Source organism: Mustela nivalis, assembly GCF_964662115.1.
Source record: "Mustela nivalis genome assembly, chromosome: 5".
NCBI lineage: Eukaryota > Metazoa > Chordata > Mammalia > Carnivora > Mustelidae > Mustela > Mustela nivalis.
Window position 1 is genome coordinate 101,068,357 of NC_139024.1, and position 20,963 is coordinate 101,089,319.

Sequence of the window (20,963 nt, forward strand, 5' to 3'; positions counted from 1 at the left end):
GGAAGTGAAAAAAAATGTAGGAAAAATGCTCAAATACAGTTTTTATGTCTGTATATATGTAGCTATAGGAAACAGGTAAAAGAAGTTTCCGTATATAAAATGTGACTTTAATAACCAACCAACAATTTCTGCACAAAAGAGAGATAAATAATTTCCCCATTGTGTAGAAAAAAGAAATGCATGTTTAACTATACAAAGCACATCCAGACCAAAGTATGGAAACTCAAAATAAAAACTGAAATGTGGAAATTATAATTTTAAGTACCAGAAAAATCAAATGTTGAGAGACTCAGTTGGAAGCTTGTTACCATCCTTACAAAAGGTAATTAGAACAATCTAGGTAAATAATTTATTTTAAAGGAATGCATTCAGGAGGAAGGGTAAACAAAACAGAAGACCAAAGTTCACAAAGATTTCTATACCAACTACAGAGTTCTAATTTCATTCTTCTCCAATATGTTCGGAGTATTCAGGGTAGGAATGCTTTCTCAGATGAACAAAGATAACTCTATTTTAAACCTCTGGGACCAGTAATACCTGCCTTTCAGTTTGGATAATTTATTTTTGCTTTTGTTTCCCCTTCCTTGCCTTTGGAGGTAAGAAATATCTAGAAAAATTCTCCTGTGACTAAAATCACTGCCTGTATTCTCTTCTAGGATGTTTACAATTTCCAGTTCCACATTCAGTGTGGAAATCCACTTTCAGCTTAATGTGGAATGGGAGAAGATATTTGCAAATGATATATACAATAAAAGGGGTTAATATCCAAAATATATAAAGAACTTAAAACTCAATACCAAAGAAACAAACAATTCAGTTAAAAAGTAGAGAATATGTATAGACATTTTCCAAAGAAGATACAGACATATGGAAAGATGCTCAATATTACTAGTCATCAGAGACAAATCAAAACCACAATGAGAAGGAAGTGATCTGAAGGGGCACATGAACCTGACTATTTATACCAGCAATGTCCACAATAGATAAACTATGGATAGAACCTAGATGTCCATCAACAGATGAATGGGTAAAGAAAATGTGATATATATACACAATGGAATACTATGCATCCATCAAAAGAAATGAAATCTTGCCATTTGCAATGACATGGATGGAACTAGAGGGTATAATGCTGACTGAAATAAGTCAATCAGAGAAAGATAATTATCATACAATCTCTCTGACATGAGGATTTTCAGAGGCAGGGCAGGTGGTTTGGGGGGTAGGGAAGGAAAAATGAAACAAGAAGGGATCGAGGGGGTGACAAACCATAAGAGACTCTTAATCCCACAAACAAACTGAGGGTTGCTGGGGAGTGGGGGTAGGGAGAGGGTAGTTGGGTTATGGACATTGGGGAGGTTATGGACATTGTGCTATGGCAAGTGTTGTGAAATGTGTAAGCCTGATGATTCACAGACCTGTACCCCTGGGGCAAATAATATATGTTAATATAAATAATTTTTAAGAAAACACAATGAGATATCACCTTACACCTGTCAGAAAGACTAAAACCAAAAAGACAAGAAAGAACAAGTGTTGGCAAGGATGTGGAGAAAAAGGAACCCTATGTACTGCTGGTAGGAATGTAAATTGGTGCAGCCACTGTGGAAAACGGTATGGAGGATCCTCAAAAAATTAAAAATAAATATGCCATATGATCCAACAGTTCCACTACTAGGTAGTTACCAAAAAAAAAAAAAAAAAAAAAAACCCCAAAAAACCCAAAAGCACTAATTCAAAAAGATATATATACCCCTATGTTTGTTGCATCATTGTTTATAATAGCCAAGATACAAAAGCAACCTAAACATCCACGGAAAGACAATAGATATACACATGCACAACAGAATCTTAAACTGCCATAAAAAAGGATGAGATTTAAAAAGAAAAAAAAAAGGATGCAATCATGCCATTTGCAACAACATAGATATACCTAAAAGGTAGTATGCTAAGTAAACTAAGACAAAGACAAATACCACATGATTTTTCACTCACATGTGTAAAGAAAAAAAAAAATAAATAAACCAAAGGAATAAACAAACAAAAAGCAGAAACAAACCTATAAATATGGAGGACAAACTGATAATTGACAGAGGACAGGGAGATAGGGAGATGGGAAATACAGGTGAAGGAGAGTGGGAAATAAAGTTAATGAAACTTCAATAGTTTAGTATGATGGTAGATGATAGATACACTTGTGAACATAGCATAATGTATAAACTTGTTCAATCACATGTTGTACACCTGAAATTAATGTAGTATTGTATGTTGACTATATTCAAAATTGTCTGAATTTGCTTTTCTATTAAGTAATCCAGTATTACCAAGGTAATAAAAACATGTTTTATTTAAAATTCTGCCATGGACATGGACACAAAATCCATATAAATCTCTAGCTTAACTAGAGCAACCAAATTCCAACTACACCATTCTAGCTCTAAGTTAACATCACAAGAAAACTGATGAACCCATTATTCCAGAACATATCTAGCCTACTTTATAAGTGCCTATTTAATTCAATTCCACATGCCAAGTGGTTCGAATGTCACCTCTCTCCAGATGTCACTTTTTTTTTTTTTTTTTTTTTTTTCCCAGATCAAGGGAATTCTATCAAGGAGATCTGTGGTCAGAAACCAAAAGTAATTTTACTGATCCAGACCTGATAGTCCAATAAAACAAGAGTTGTCTGGTGCCAACCTGTGCAAGCCAGCTTCTTCAAACTTTCCTGGATTGAACTTGGTTTTGATGGTAAGGCCCCATTTGAGCAAGTCAACATCATATACTTTTTTTAAAAAAACAGATAAATTTCCTGCCTCATCTAAAAGTCAAGATGGTTGAAATTAAACAGTAAGAATACACAGGCAATTTTCTAGAGCCTGCTCTTTACCCACACCTGTGTATAGCAAGCTCAACATACCTGAATTAAAATATGGGTCCTAAAGCCCAGTAATTCAAGCCATTGGCTGCTGCAAGCCCTTAAAGATTCCTAAGGATGGTATCTTCCAGGGCACAAGGGGAGATTGCTTTCTCCCTCCTTTCTCTCCTCTTTGTTGTGTTAATCCCATTCCAATTTACTCAAAAAAGAAACATAAGAATGATGTCAGCAAGATAGTGGAATAGAAAGTCACAGGCCATATTCTCTCACTGAAACACTAATTTAACAATAATAAATGGACAAAAATACCTTTATGAAAATTCCAGATTTGGATTAGGAAGTTGAAGTACCCCAGGTGAACACAAAGCCAAGAAAAGCCTCACTGAAACAAGTAATAAGAATAATTTCACTTTATCCACATCATTCCCTCCCCCAAGCCTGTACAAGTAAGTGCCAGGAGAGGACACCCTCGTTTGTGATACTGCCCTTCAGTGGAAAAAAGAAGAGTGGAGCACGTATCCACAGGACTGCCCAAGAGACTGGTTTCAGTGTCACCTCATCTGGAGCTCTGAAGGAACTGGAATCATTTGGATTCCTGGGAACTGCTGAAAACAAAGTCTTGGAGCTGGGGGAAGGAGCTTGTTGGGGCTGGCAACATGTGGCTCAGCATGATCAAGAGAAGACACATAATGAGCTTTCTCCCTCTGGAGGAAGAGAAAAGAATGGTTTATGTATCTAGCATTCTAGCTTTCCCAAGTGCTACCTGAGGAAATAATATTGGTCCCACCTGACTATGGATCCTGACAGGGAACCAGAATATTTTTGATGCCTAATGCCCACTAAGAACAAGGTGAGGAAGCTTACAGCTAAGACTTTGGCTAGACAAAACTAGAGAACTTAAAAAGCTACTGCGGCGGGCGGGGGTGGCGGGGGTGTGTGGACCAAGCAAGCCTCTCTAAGTAAGAAATTGCGCACTCGGGCCCACAGAAATTGCATCCTTCCATAAAAAAGGCCTCAAAGGTCCCAAGAATATCTAGACAAATTAAGAGATGTGACTGTTTTTTCAAATGTGTGGATCCAAAAAAAAAGCTGTAGGGTACACAAAGAAACAGGGAAGCATGACCCAATCAAAGGAATAGAATAATTCTCCAGCCATCAACCCTAAAGAAAGGTAGATATATTATCTGAAAAAGAATTTAAAACAGCCATAATAATGATGCCCTGTGAGCTTAATAAAATGATGGTATAAACAAAATAAGAGTATCAATAGGGAGATAAAATATGAAAGAGAACCAAAAAGAAATTTTGTACCTGAGGAACATAATAACTCAAATGGGGGGAAAAAAAAAAAGACTGGAGGGGCTCCAAATCATACTTGATCAGTTAGAAGAAAAAATCAACAAACTTAAAGAAGGTGATTTGAAATATCTGGACAGAAGAACAAAAATTTAAAAGAATGAGAAAGACTGAAGAAAGCCTAAATGACTTATGAGACACCATGATGTATACCAATATACATATTATAGGCATTTCAGGAGAGAAAGAGAGTTTAGTTAAAGAAGTAATATCCCAAAACTTCTCAAATCTAGGAAAGGAAATGTACATCCAAATTAAAGAACCCAAAGAAATCCACATCAAGACATATTATAATCAAATTATTGGGAAAAAAGAGAGAGAGAGTTTTGAAACCAGCAAAAGAAAAGCCACTCATTATGCACAAAAGAATTCCCCCACCCCCACCATATGGCAGATATCTCAATAGAAACCTTGCAGACTACAAGCGAATGGGATGATATACTCAAAGCACTTGCTGAAAGAAAAAGATTGTCAACTGAAAAAAATAACTGGTAAAAATATTCTTCAGAAATGGAAGAGAAATAAACACTTTCCCAGATTAAAAAATGCTGAGGGCGTCCATCACCGTGCCTTATAAGAAATACTGAGGGAGTCCTTTAGGTTGAAATTAAAGGGCATTAAACAACAACACAAAAGCACTCAAAGTATAAAACTCTGTGGTTAGGGACACCTGGGTGGTGCAGTCAGTTAGGCATCCAATTCCTGGCTTCAGCTCAGATCATGATCTCAGGGTTGTGAGACTAAGCCCAATGTCAGGCTCTGTGCTCAGCATGGAGTCTGCTTAAGACTCTCCTTCTCTCCTCCTACCCCTCCCCATCATGCATGCACAAACTCTCTCACTGTCTCACTCTAAAATAAAAATAAATAAATCTTTAAAAAAAAAACTCACTGGTTAAATATATAGACAAGTTCAGAATACTATAGAACTTTAACAATGGTGTGTAAATCACTTTTAATTCTTATAGAGAAGTTAGAAGAAATTATAAATAACTATAACTATAAAAATATGGTAATGAATACCCAATATAAGACGATGTAATTTGTAACATTAATAAGAAAGTGTGAGGAGACAGGGAGAAGCAAAACTATAGAGTATGTGTATGTGATTGAAATTAACTTTTCAGCTTAAAATAGGCTGCTATAACTATATGATGTTTTATGTAACCCTCATAGTAACCACAAAGGAAATACCTATAAAAGATATACAAAAGCAAATGAGAAAAAAATCAAAACATGTCAAAAAAGATGTTAATGAAAGACAAAGGAAAAAAACACAAAGCAAGAGAGAAAAGAGGGACCAAAAAAGGCATAAGACAGAAAATAATTAACAAAATGGTGATATTAAATCCTTCCCTATTGCCATTTCAGATATAAATGGATTAACCTCCCAAATAAATAGACACAGAGTGACTAAATGGACAAAAATACAAAAAGAAAGGAAGGCAGGAAGGAAGAGAACAAAAGAAAAGAAAACAAGATCCAAGTACATATTGTGTACAAAATATATACTCTAAGATTACAGACACACACAGGCTAAAAGTAAGGGGACAGAAAAAGACACTTCATGCAGATGGTAACCAAAATAGAGCAAAGGTGGTACTACTTAGACAAAATAGACAAGTCAAAAACTCAATGGAGACAAAGAAGGACATGATATGATGATAAAAGGGTCAATTCACCAGCAAGACATAACAATTATAAATATATATGCACCCAACATCATAGCACCCAATTATATGAAGCAAATGCTGACAGAATTGAGCAGAGAAATAGTAGATATAGAAACAGAGTACACAATTATAGTAAGGGATTTCAATATTCCACTTCCAATATTCTGAATAGAATATCCAGACAAAAGACAAAAGAGGGAACACAGAACTTGAACAACACTGTAGACCAAACAGAACTAACAGATATACAGAACATTCCACCACCAGAATACACATTCTTTTAAATGCAAATGAAACATTCTCCAGGATAGATCACATGTTAGGTCAAAAAACAAGTCTTAATAAATTTAAGAAGACTGAAATCATACCAAATACATCTCCCAACCACAACATAATGAAACTAGAAATTAATGGTAGAAGGAAAAGTGGAAAATTCACAAATATGTGGAAATTGAACATGCTTTTGAACAACCATTTGTTCAACAACTGACTCAAAAAAAAATTAAAAGAGAAATTAGAAAATACCTAGAGGTAAACAAAAACTAAAATACAACATACCAAAATTTATGAGATGTGGCAAAATACTAAGTATTTTGGAATAAAGGATCTCAAATAAACTAAATTTATTCATTAAAAACTAGAAAAAGAACAAACTGAGCCCAAAACTAATAGGAACAAGAGAATAATTTCAATTTCAATAGTCTTTAAGATAATTAAGATTATCTTTATTTCTTATATCTTTTTTTTTAATTTTTAATTTTTTATAAACATATATTTTTATCCCCAGAGGTTACAGGTCTGTGAATCACCAGGCTTACACACTTCACAGCACTCACCAAAGCACATACTCTCCCCAATGTCCATAATCCCACTCCCTTCTCCCAAACCCCCTCCCCCCAGCAACCCTCAGTTTGTTTTGTGAGATTAAGAGTCACTTATGTTTGTCTCCCTCCCAATCCCATCTTGTTTCATTTATTCTTCTCCTACCCACTTAAGCCCCCATATTGCATCACCACTTCCTCATATCAGGGAGATCATATGATAGTTGTCTTTCTCTGCTTGACTTAATCTAAATTCATAAATAAATGAAATAAAGAAGAGTAAAATAAAAAAATCAAGAAATTAAGAGTTGATTTTTTTAAAAAAATCAACAAAACTAAAATAACTTCAGCTAGATTAACTAAGAAAAAAAGAAGATTGAAATAAATAAAACTAGGAATGAAAGAGGAGACATTACAACTAATATCACAAAAATACAGTCATAAGAGACTGTAATAATACAATTCTGATAACCTAGAAGAAATGGATAAATTTCTACACTATAAAACCTACCAAGACTGAATCATGAAGAAATAGAAAATGTAAACAGATTCATAAGGATATTGAATCAGGAATCAAAAACATCCCAACAAGGAAAAGCCCAGGACCAGGTATCTTCACCAGTGAATTTTACAAAACACTTAAAAAATTAATGTCAATCCTTCTCAAACTCTCACAAATATCTGAAGAGTAGGGAATAATTCCAAACTCTTTTTATAAGACCAGCATTGCCCTGATACAGCCCAGAAAAAGACTCTACAAGAAAAGAAAATTGATGCAAAATCCTCTACAAATTACTAACAAATTGAATTCAACAGCATTATAAAAAGGATCCCAAAAAATCAAACATCACGATCCAGTGGAATTTATCCTTGAGATGCAAAGATGGTTAAACCTATGAGATTAATCAATGCAATACACCACATTAACAGAATAAAGAATAAAAGTCACATGTTCATCTCAATATTTGCAGGAAAAAATTTTGACACAATTTAATATTATTTCATAATAAAAACACTCATCAAATAAAGAAGGAATTTACCTCAACATAATCGAGGTCATATATGAAAAGCTCACAGTTAATGGTGAAAAACAAAAAGCTCTTCCTTTAAGATCAGGAACAAGACAAGGATGCCCACTCTTGCTGCTTCTATTCAACATAATATTGGAAGTACTAGCCAGAGCATCAAAAGTAATAAAATACTAAGGAATAAACTTAGCCAAGGAGGTGAAACACTGAAATGCTAAAAACTACAAAAGACCGCTAAAAAAAAAAAAAAAAGCCTAAAGAAATCACCAACAAGTAGATACATCTCATATTAATAGACTGGAAAATTCAATAATGCAAAAATTTCTCTAGCACCCAAAGTGACCTATAGTTTCAACGCAATCCCTATCAAAATCCCAACAGCCAGTCACAGAAGGACAAATACTGCATGACTCCACCTTTATGAAATATGTAAAGTAGTCAAACTCATAACAACAGAAAGCAGAATGATGGCTGCCAGAGTGGGAGGAAGAGGGATATGGGGAGTAGCTATTCAATGGGCCCAAAGTTTCTGTCAGGCAACATGAGGAAGTTCTAGGTATCTACAGTACAACACTGTGCTTGTAGTTAACTATACTGTACTGTACACTTAAAATATTTAAGAGGTTAGCTCTCATGTGTTTTTTACAATAAAAAAAGAAAAGAATAGAAAGAAAAAGAAAAAAAACTAAACTCCCAGTCAGATAAATAAAGAAACCATCGTCCATCACAAAAAGATCATCCTGAAATAAGAAATGTACTGCAGAATACTCCTTTAAGCAAATGGTAGGTTTATGAAGTTTAAATAATCCATGTGGGACCAAAGAAGTAATAATATTTTGTTCATTGTGGGTCAGTCACAACAGGAATATAAAAGTGAACAACATGATAAGCAATCCAAGGTAGAATTTATCAAAACAACAAAAAATAGGAACTTTGTCAAACAATGCAAATACAAATTGCATGATTTGAGGCTTCTGCAAGACAACAATGCACTAATCATAATCTAATAGTTATTAAAAAGTCAAATGCAAAAAAGGCCTTATATTCCCCTAAGTACAATTTCAAAAACTACATTTTAAAAGATGGCTATTGTACCGCATATTTGTGAACTGAATAGACACAGACATTACTTACATTCTTTCTTTGAGTGTGCATGAAGAAATATTTGGAAAGCTTTCAAATTTAATTTTTTTTACAGACTGGACATTTTTGCCAAAAGAATTTTTTATCCTTTTAAACAAATCTTTCACGTGTAATTAGAATTTTTTAATAGAATGCATTTACCAAAATACGTATCTACACAAAGTCTCTGAAACAAGTACTGCCCAGACATACTTTATCAAATTTATATTTTAGAATATAAAAGAATGGTAGGTAAAACATCACCATGAAAAGTCTGTTTTAATAATGAAATATATCTAGCTACAAAACCAAAGAATTCTAATTCTAATCTTATATTTAAAAATCTATGTAGGTCAATTATTTTTCAGTAAAATTGGAAAATAAATATAAATTCTCTGATCAAGATGAGAAAAGTCAACACAGTCTTACTGTTAGGAACATGAAAAGAATAATTATGATAATCATTTGTACTTGCTATAGTGACTTTTTAAAAGTTTGATTAAAGAAAATGCTTAATTTTTTTAAGATCTTATTTATTTATTTGACAGAGAGAGAGAGAGAGATCACAAATAGAGAGGCAGGCAGAGACGGAGAGGGGTTAGCAGGCTCCCCACTGAGCAGAGAGCCCAATGAGGGGCTCGATACCAGGACCCTGGGATCATGACCTGAGCTGAGGGCAGAGGCTTAACCCACTGAGCCACCCAGATGCCCCAGAAAATGCTTAATTTCCATCCCTTCTTAAATAATCTAAAAATAAATTTAAATGTTTTTCTGTACTATAGCTCCCAAACAAATATGAAGAAAATAGAGAAATAAATCTTTTTTCTACACCACATTTAGAAATTTTTTTTTTTTTAAGATTTATCTGAGACACAGAGAGAGAGAGAAAGCAAAAAGAGTAAGAGGAGAAGCAGACTCCCTGCTGAGCAGGAAGCCTGAAGCAGGCTTTATCCCAGGACCCTGAGATCATGACCTCAGATGTTTAATCAACTGAGCCACCTAGGCACCCCAGAAATGTTTCTATCAAATGTGAACCAACATATTTTTGGAGCATTTTTAGGCAAACTAGAAAAAATAGTCTTTTGATTATACATCAATTTTATTTTTTAGATATAGTATTAAATGCTTGTAGTATTACAAACAAATTACTCTCTCCAAAAAAAATATGAATGTTAATATCCTAATACAATTAATATTTGCCAAAAAAATGGCATACTATGGACTATAGTGTCCATACTATGGACTTATCATAAACAAGAGTTAGATTTCATAGAATGATGTAAAAATGATTGACTAATAAATACTATATTTTCAAATATTCTCTCACTGATGGTAGAAATTTAAGTCTCTCAAGTGCAATTTTTAGCATTTTTACAGAGCTCTAACAACGTTAGTAATTTGACCTATGTTTTTGAAAAAAATCAGACATTCCCATTCAGAATTCTGTATAAGAATATTTTATAGCAGAAAACTTAGAAATGAACAAAAAACATCAACTGATAAATGGATAAAAAAGATACACACACACATGAACACAATGGAATATTAGTCATCAAAAAGAATGAGAATCTTTGAGAGAATGATTTCATGATTTCATGAGAATGAAATCTTGCCATTTCCAACGACATGGATGGAGCTAGAGTATATTATGCTAGGCAAAATAAGTCAGAAAATAAAAAATACTGTATGATTTCACTCATACATGGAATTTTAAAAATAGATGAACAGAAGGGGAGAAAAAGAGAGAGGCAAACCATAAAACAGACTCTTTACTATAGAGATCAAATTGAGGGTTGATGGAGGGAAGATGGGTTGGGGGATGGACTAAGTGGGTGATGGGTATTAAGGAGGGCACTTGTGAGCACTAGGTATTATGTGTAAGTGAAAAATCATTAAATTCTATAAGTGAAACCAATACTACACTATATGTAAACTAACTAGAATTTAGATAAAAATTTTAAAAAAGAGAAAGAAACTAAACACACAAAAAAAGGGGAATTATTAAATGAATTATCTTAGGAGACTGAGACTGTCTGCTATTATGTTAATAGAGGATGAAAATTATACATAAAAATAATAGAATATACAATAGTATGAAAATAGAGGATGAAATTATATATACGTTATACTTATTTAGGCACATGAATAAGCTCTCAGAGACAATAAAAAAAAGAAAGACTGGAATGAAAAAGACAAAACACTAACAAGAGTAATAGTGATCATGTGTAATTTATATATTCTTATGTTTTATGTGTCTTTATTTTCTTTCATCTCCACAATGGACATGCTGCAATTGTAAAAAAAAAAAAAAAAAAAAAAAAAAAAAAGCAACAAAAAAGGATATTTTCTAACTATAGATTTGCTTATGTGACTGTTTCTAAAAACAAAATTTATCCAAAATAAATGAAACACAAAAATACATGTACACCTCCATTCTAACATGATAGATAACTTGACACTAAATATAACTACAGTGGTATAGATAAGCAGGTTATACCAAAGTGTGAGAAAATGCAATTATTAATTGTTTCCAAATTCCATTAAGGCTTACCTTCACAAAGTTTCTGCTTCATCACCTCCCTTATTTTGGATATCGCAATATAGTCTTCCACATAAAACACATAAGTAGATGAAGGCTTATTGGCAATTGCTCTAAGTTCTGCATCTTCTGTTTCTGAACCAACACCAATAGCAAATAATGTTATTTTATTGTCTCTTGCTGCTTCTGCTGCATCTTTAACTTCATCTTGGGATTTACCATCTGTGAGTACTACTGCTATCTTTGTCAGAAACCGTGAGGACTTGGCAAAAAGGTAATCAAGTGCAAACTGGATGGCCTTTCCAGTCCTTGTGTTTCCACCCAGGTAATGTATGGATTCCATTGCTGCAATCAAATTCTCTCCAGAATCATGACTTCCAAGAGGAATCTCCAACACAGGATAATCACTATACTGGACGACTCCAACCTGAATAAACTTCGGTCCTATGTCAAAGTTTTTCGTGATATTAACAAGCCACTTTTTCACTATTTCAAAGTTTTCTGGGCCAACACTGTAAGAGCCATCTAAGATGAAAACTAAATCTGTTGGAGCAGTACGACAACCTAAGTGAAGAAGAAAACCATCAGAACACATTTGTGGTATAAAAAGCAAATATGGGAGGTTTTTATTGCACAATCTTTAAGTAAGCAGATGCAGGGGATGCTTTCACAACATACATGGGTATGTATGGGTATCATAGGTATACATGGGTATACATGGGTATCAAATCACCATGAGGCACACATTAAATATAATACAATTTGTATGTCCATTAAATCTCAATAAAGCTAGAATTTTAAAATGTAACCAGCTCATAGGACCTTTGTGAGGGTTAAATAAGATAAATTGCCTAATTCATGAAAATTCTTTCTAAATCAGAGCTATTATTTTTGTTGACATTTTTAAATTCTGTTGTCTTAATTTAAAGATTAATGATTCAGCTTTAAAAGTAGGGAATAAAAAAAGGATACTATATTTGACATGATATCTAGATAGCTCTGTGTAGGGGCAGGTACTGCCATAAAGCAACATTTAATTCCTTTTCCCCACTGACTAAATGAAACCACAAAAATAAATAAACGATTTTCAGATATATGCTAAAAGCATTCTTTTAAGTTATCCCTGAAATATGTTTAGTTTAATGTTAATCTAAAGTATTTACAAAAATATCCATAAGTCAATGAATGGGAGAAAAATTTTAAAAAGAAAAAAGCTTTCTGCCAACTTCAGAATTCAACTAGCATATTCTTTGATAGAGTTGATAAAAGTTTAATGAACTAAGATCACCAATATAATATCTACTCTTGCACTACACACAAGATCAATGTTTAAAGATCTGATCTCTCATTTTCAGCCAGAGAGAGACTTGTGCTAAGTGAATCTTTGTTCACAAGTAGTATAAATTATTCTTTCTCCACAGAGATAAAGATTCTTGTTTCAACATACCAGGAAACACGAGATCAGCACACCTGAGAGTTCTATTGGAGAACAAAAACCATCTTTGGTGCAAGTTACACCTAGGCAAGTTCTAAGCACTTGTAGAAAGAAAAAATCTTAACTCTCTTTTCCACAGTACCCAGCATGCCTCCAGGCCTATTTTAGCCTTTCAGTATATGTATATTGAATACCTGCTCTGTGCTTGACTATCTTGCTAAGTACCAGCTTCAAAGATATATAAGATATCTCAAACAGATATCACAGTCTATTAAGACAGATGACTGGCTGGTTAGGCAAAATACAAAATATTATGAGAACATTTAGGAGAGGGTAAAAACTAATTGTGCAAAGTCAGAACAGATCCCGTGGGAAAGCTGACAGGGAACCTGAGATCTAAAAAGAGAACGTTAGCCAGGTGAAGAGGACCTTCTAATCAGAAGGAACAGTAAGTACAAAGGTCCAGAGGTAAGAATCAAAGAGCCCAAATGACAAACTGGTTGGAGTAATTCCAACAGTGCAAAACAGCTAATAGGTACACTGAAAGGAATGGCTACACCTCCTGTTTCTCTCAATTCTTCACTCAGATCAGTAAAAATACTACCATTTATGGCCCAAACAATAAAGATCACATGTCCTTGGAGATAGTAAGTTTAAAGAGGGTGAGATGAGTCAAGGTAATACAGTAACAAATTTTAATTTCTGTGTTTTTACACATATTAATAGCCTCTCTTAGTAGTGATCAGAAGCCCAATATAATGATTTATTTTCTGTAGACATTACAAATAAGGTATCATAACTGTAAAGGACCGTCCTGGAGGAAAAAACAAAGTTCAGTGACTACTAGCATTTGTATTTCTTTATTTGTATTTTTGCATTTCCTTACTGTAAAATCAATTAATCAATCAATCACTCTTTCTCTTTCCCTCTCCTTTCTATTCTTTTCCTCATATTTGTCTATTTCCATATCTGGGATGATGACAAGGTCACACAAAGATGCCTCAATTTTAAAGGTAATTCACTCAAAGTAACTGGTAAAAATAAACTTCTCTCAGGTGAACATATAGCCCAGAAGTTTAAAAAAAAATTTTTTTTAACTGCCAAAACATGGATTTACCTCAAAAATGTAACTGTGATTATGATGTCACTCTTAAGATGGTGTGAAGTCCAAAAAATCATGAGGAACACTATTCCAACATCCTTTGGCATGGTAAACACTGCCAGAGTTCAGGCCAGGGACAGCAGAAATGGAATTCTGCCTCAGAGGCAAATTTTCTAATGCAAGGGAATGTAGTTCTGGGTTTTTCTGGAAGCTAGACTGGGATTAGAGACATATGCTTTTGTTGGGCTTTTGCGGGAGAGACAAAAGGACAGACAAGTCATGTTTGCAGAGTTCTTCAGGGTAGTCCTTCCTCAATACTATGAGACTCATTGTCTAGACCTGCTAGTGTTTGTGTGCCACTTGATTCAGTATTTATAAACTCTTACAACGTTATTCTTGGCCCTTCCTATCCCTTTTCAGAGCCATGGACCATATATTTCATAACTGCAAGGTTAGCCAAGAGCATGGGTACAAAAGCAAGTACTGCCATTTATAAAAACTAGACAAAATACCACTCCAAGAAACCTCTTCCTTAGAAAGATGAATCATCAGTGTCACAGAAAAAAAAAATGGACTAAAGATCAAAGGCATACTTCAAATACTAGTTATACCTCTAACCAGCTGTATGATATTAGGTAAGCCCCTTAAATTTTGTGAATTTCTTTCCTACTCAAAAAAAAAAAAAAACCAGAGAAAATAATATATACTTTGTATAGTATGTGAGTGGATTAAACTCTGAGAGTATTATACAAACATTAAATTCACTATTAATAAATTCTGGGGAGCCTGGGTGGCTCAGTGGGTCAAAGCCCCTGCCTTCAGCTCAGGTCATGATCCCAGGGTCCTGGGATTGAAACCCGCGTCGGGCTCTCTGCTCAGCAGGGAGCCTGCTTCCTCTTCTCTCTACCTGCCTCTCTGCCTACTTGTGATCTCTGTCTGTCAAATAAATAAAATCTTTAAAAAAAATAAATTCACTATTAATAAATTCTAATCAAGCTGAATCAAGTTGTCAAACTTACAAATATAAGTGCTGTAGAAACCATAATTTATAGTAGGTTGTATATGAGTTTCAAAATATGATTATAAGCCAACTTTTTTACAAGACGCATGATATCTGTAAATAACGGCCTGGGTAGTAAAAATGGAATTAATATAGCTCTCCTTCTCTAATGCAAGCTCTCCTATACACAACCAGAATAATAGTCACCATCTACTGAGATGTCACTGAGCTAAGCCATTGATAGGAGTTACCCTGTTTACATGAATTATCTCGTTATCTCTATGAGATAACCTCATAAAATGGTCCTAACAACCAATGAGGTAGGTACTTTATCTCCCTATCACTAAGTTCTAAATGGCTGAGTATAAACTGAATACCATACCAATTATTCCAAAGCCTAATGGGTAAAAGAATAAACAATTACCATGGAATTCTCTCAAAATTACCTCTGATAAAAGCTTTTCCCTCAGTTAATATGTAACACAGCAATTCATTTCATTTTAGGGAGTTACAGCATCAAAAACAGTAAGAATAAGATCCTAAAAAGGATTGCTTGAGCTCCCCAATTGTATTTCCACATTCAATTTGTTGATAACAAAAACGTTGATAATTCTTACTTGATCTTATTTCCCCATCTTCAGCTAATACAGAATTCCGAAGAGGCAAGACCAAAATTATCCAAAGTAATGAAATATGGTGAGCCATGTTTCTGTTTTCGTTCTACTATTTTTGTTTTAGGATTCCTAAAGAGAAAAAAGGGGGAAAAAAAAGTTAAACACATTAGAAAAGTAAAGACAGTACCATGCAAACGACATAGCAGATAAAGGACTAGTGTCCAGAATCTATAAAGAACTTAGCAAACTCAACACCCAAAGAACAAATAATCCAATCAAGAAATGGGCAGAGGACATGAACAGACATTTCTGCAAAGCAGACATCCAGATGGCCAACAGACACATGAAAAAGTGCTCCATATCACTCGGCATCAGGGAAATACAAATCAAAACCACAATGAGATATCACCTCACACCAGTCAGAATGGCTAAAATTAACAAGTCAGGAAATGACAGATGCTGGCGAGGATGCGGAGAAAGGGAAACCCTCCTACACTGTTGGTGGGAATGCAAGCTGGTGCAGCCACTCTGGAAAACAGCATGAAGGTTCCTCAAAATGTTGAAAATAGAACTGCCCTATGACCCAGCAATTGCACTATTGGGTATTTACCCTAAAGATACAAACGTAGTGATCCAAAGGGGCACGTGTACTCGAATGTTTATAGCAGCAATGTCCACAATAGCCAAACTATGGAAAGAACCTAGATGTCCATTCACAGATGAATGGATCAAGAAGATGTGGTATATATACACAATGGAATACTATGCAGCCATCAAAAGAAATGAAATCTTCCCATTTGCAACAACATGGATGGAACTAGAGCGTATCATGCTTAGCGAAATAAGTCAAGCAGAGAAAGACAACTATCATATGATCTCCCTGATATGAGGAAGTGGTGATGCAACATGGTGGCTTAAGTGGGTAGGAGAAGAATCAATGAAACAAGATGGGATAGGGAGGGAGACTAACCATAAGTGACTCTTAATCTCACAAAACAAACTGAGGGTTGCTGGGGGGAGGGGGTTTGGGAGAAGGGGGTGGGATCATGGACATTGGGGAGGGTATGTGCTTTGGTGAGTGCTGTGAAGTGTGTAAGCCTGGTGATTCACAGACCTGTACCCCTGGGGATAAAAATATATGTTTATAAAAAATAAAAAATTAAAAAAAAAAGTAAAGACAAATACCTAGCCATTGTAAGTTCAAATTTTTTCATTGTAATACTCAGAGTAGTTCTTACTAGCCTTAAAATAATTTATCTGTCTAAAATAGCCATATTTTAATAAAAGAAAGGATAAGAATCATATGATCCTCTCAACTGATAAAGAAAAAGCATTGACAAAATACAGTATCCTTTCTTAATTAAAACACTCCACAGTAGGGGTGGTGAACCATGAGAGACTATGGACTCTGAAAAACAATCTGAGGGGTTTGAAGGGGCGAGGGGGGGGGATGGGAGGTTGGGGGAGGAGGTGGAAGGTGAAAGGTGGTGGGTATTAGAGAGGGCACGGATTGCATGGAGCACTGGGTGTGGTGCAAAAACAATGAATACTGTTACCCTGAAAATAAATAAATTAACTAATTAATTTAAAAAAAAGCTGACAATATGAATTTTACCAGATTTCAAAAAAGAATGATTTAAAAAAAAAAAAAACCAACACCACAGTGTAAGGATAGAGGGAACATCCCTCAATATCATAAAAGCCATATATGGAAAGCCCAGACAGAATATCATTCTCAAGCTATTCTTGGGAATGAGAGCTTCTCCCCTAAGGTCAGGAACACAACAAGGATGTCCACTCCCACCACTGCTGTTCAACATAGTACTAGAAGTCCTACCTTCAGCAATCAGACAACAAGAACAAAAAATAAAAGGCAACCAAATTGGCAAGGAAGTAAAGCTTTCACTCTTTGCAGATGACATAATACTTTATTTATATGGAAAACCCAAAAGACTCCACCCCAAAATTGCTAGATCTTATATAGGAATTCAGCAAAGTGGCAGGATATAAAATCAATGCACACAAATCATTTGCATTTCTATATACTAACAATGAGACAGAAGAAAGAGAAATTAAAAAATCAATCCCATTTACAAGTTTACCAAAAACCATAAGATAGGGGCGCCTGGGTGGCTCAGTAGGTTAAAGCCGCTGCCTTCAGCTCAGGTCATGATCCCAGGGTCCTGGGATCGAGTTCCGCATTGGGCTCTCTGCTCAGGAGGGAGCCTACTTCCTGCTCTCTCTCTGCCTGCTTTTCTGCCTACTTGTGATCTCTGTCTGTCAAATAAATAAATAAAATCTTAAAAAAAAAAAAAGATATCGAGGAATAAACCTAACTAAAGAGGTAAAGGATCTGTACTCTGAAAACTATAAAACATTCAGGAAAGAAATTGAGGAAGACATAAAGAAATAGAAAAACATTCCATGCTCACAAATCAGAAGAACAAATATTGTTAAAATGTCTATACTACCCAGAGAAATATACACATTCAATGCAATCCCTATCACAATACCACTGGTATTTTTCACAAAGCCAGAACAAGTAACCCTAAAATTTGTATGGAACCAGACAACACCCTGAGTAGCCAGTAGAAAGAAATGTTGAAAAAGAAAACCAAAGCCAGTGGCATCACAATTCTGGACTTCAAAGTATATTACAAAGCTGTGATCATCAAGATAGCATGGTACTGGCACAAAAACAAACACATAGATCAATGGAACAGAATAGAGAACTATAAATGGATCCCCAACTCTATGGTTAACTAATATTCAACAAAGCAGGAAAGAATATCCAATGTAAAAAAGACAGCCTCAACAAATGGCATTGGGAAAATTGGACAGCCACAGGCAGAAGAATGAAACTGGAGCAATTTCTTACACCATACACAAAGATAAAATCAAAATGGATGAAAGAACTAAAGATGAGACAGGAATCTATCAAAATCCTAGAGGAAAACACAGGCACAACCTCTTGAAATTTAGCCACAGCAACTTCTTGCTAAACACTGTCTCCAAAGGCAAGGGAAACAAAGCAAAAATGAATTTTGGGACTTCATCAAGATAAAAACTTTTGCATAGCAAAGGAAACAATCAACAAAACTAAAAGGCAACCTATAGAAAGTGAGAATATATTTGCCAATGACATATCAGATAAAGGGCTAGTATCTAAGAGCTATAAAGAATCTGTCAAACTCAAAAACCCTAAAAACAAACGATCCAGTCAAGAAATGGGCAGAAGACATGAACAGATATTTCTCCAAAGAAGACATATAAATGGCCAAGAGACACATGAAAAAATGCTCCATGTCACTTGGCATCAGGGAAATACAAATCAAAACCACAATAAGTATCACCTTACACCAGTAAGAATGGCTAAAATTAACAAGCAGGAAACAAATACTGGTGAGGATATGGAGAAAGGGGAACCCTCTTACACAGTTGGTAGAAATGCAAGTTGGTGCAGCTACTTTGGAAAACAATATGGAGGTGACATTAAAATAGAGCTACCCTAAGACTCAGCAATTTACTACAAGGTATCTACTCCACAGATACAAATGTAGTGATCCAAAGGGGCACCTGTACCCCAATGTTTATAGTAGCAATGTCCACAACAGCCAAACTCTGGGAAGAGCCCAGATATCCATTGACACAGGAATGGATAAAGAAGATGTGATATATAGATACAATAGAATATTACTCAGCCATCAGAAAGGATGAAATCTTACCAATTTACACTGACATGGATGGAACTGAAGGATATTATGCTGAGTGAAATGAGTCAATCAGAGAAAAACAATTATCACATGGCTTCGCTCATATGTGGAATTTAGGAAACAAAACAGAAGACCATAGGGGAAGGGAGGTAAAAATAAAATAAGATGAAATCAGAGAGGGAGACAAACCATAAAAGACTCATAACTATAGGAAACTGAGAGTTGCTGGAGGGAAAGTGGAGGGATGGGGCAAGTGGGTAATGGATATTAAAAAGGGCACATGATGAGGCACCTGGGTGGCTCAGTCAGTTAAGTGTCTCTCTTTGGCTTGGTCATGATTCCAAGGTGCTGGGATTGGACCCTACATCAGACTTCTTGCTCCGTGGAAAGCCTGCTTCTCCCTCTCCCTCTGCTGCTCCCTCTACTTGTGGTCTCTCTCTCCATCAAATAAATTGATAAAATCTTTAAATAAATAAATAAATACAAGTTTAAAAAAAAAAGAGGGAACATGATGTAATGAACACTGGGTATCATATGCAACTGATGGATTACTGAAATCTACATGTGAAACTAATGATACACCATATGTTAAAAAATTGAATTTAAATGAGTAAAAAATAAAATAAAATAGCTGTATTTTAAATATATTAATGGATGAATAGGAGTTGAAGAAAACTGTAAGTTTTTTAATTCATAATTATCTTGGAAAAGTACAAACTTTTCTGGAACTTTTTGCTTTACTCAAAATATTTACTAGAATTCCTTCTTCAAGCATGACCTGTAGAGCTTTATCACATTCTTTTCATTATCTCAATAGTAGCAAACATTTTTCTCTTAAAAATGGATTTGCGTTTTAAGAAACACTTAAAGGGTATCTGGTTAAAATATTTATATAATAAAGCTAAGTGATAAGATTTAATTTTAAATGTGGTATAATTATAAGCATTAGAATCTATTTTATTTGATTCATAAACACTCAGTTACATGACTTTAATATGTCTTCTAAGTTAGACCAAGGTCTTTACTTCTGGTTAGAATGTGGAAAGTGGCAAGAGACTATCACTCCCACTAATGAAAACATGCCAGATAAACTATAAAACTATAGTCTTTTAAACCCAGCAGAAAAGACAGGATTTAAAAAATCTAAATAAGCAAAATACCAAAAATTATTAATCCTTTATAAGATAGAGGAGATTCTGGGCTGTTTTCATCCCTAGCAGAAAGGGAATCCTCCTCAGGAATAGGAATTTGCACAGCATGAGAGAAACCAGCCAAAACTGATGTGACACACTACAGTCCTGCACACAGAATGAGTATGCCTGCATCCAGTAATTCTTCCCCATGAGCCTTAACAAAGTACATGGAATAGAGAAGTAACACAGAGAAAGCTGAGAGCAATACAGAACAGCAAGAGAGATCTACCTTCCTCCCGCTGTTCAGGTAGCCAGAGAATTGCTCAAATACAAATCTTTGGCTTGCTGAAGCCTAGGGAAGAGGCAACAAAACTGAGTAAAGTCCCTCTAAGGCAGGCACTCCAGTCCTTCACTACTGTGGGGAGAGATATCTCAAAAAGCAGAAAGGCAATTGAAGGACAAGAGAGAAAAATAAAATTTGGAAATACAAAAAGGTAGAAACCATATTGACAAGCTGAAACAAATCTCCCAAGGTTCTCTCAAGGTATGAGAAGA

At 34.9% G+C, this 20,963-nt stretch overlaps 1 protein-coding gene across 4 annotated transcripts in view; it reads right to left on the bottom strand.

Moving 5' to 3' along the window:
• COL21A1 (collagen type XXI alpha 1 chain) overlaps positions 1-20,963 on the bottom strand; it is a 176,888-nt gene that overhangs the window by 101,858 nt on the left and 54,067 nt on the right. For 3 of the 4 annotated variants that reach the window (XM_082731232.1, XM_082731230.1, XM_082731231.1), the window contains exons 2-3: positions 15,566-15,691; positions 11,424-11,975 (exon numbers count right to left, since the gene is read on the bottom strand). In XM_082731232.1, coding sequence (XP_082587358.1) covers positions 11,424-11,975; positions 15,566-15,653 — 640 coding nt within the window. In that variant the 5' untranslated portion in view covers positions 15,654-15,691. The remainder of the gene's footprint in view (positions 1-11,423; positions 11,976-15,565; positions 15,692-20,963) is intronic. The other variant, XM_082731233.1, reaches the window with a different exon arrangement.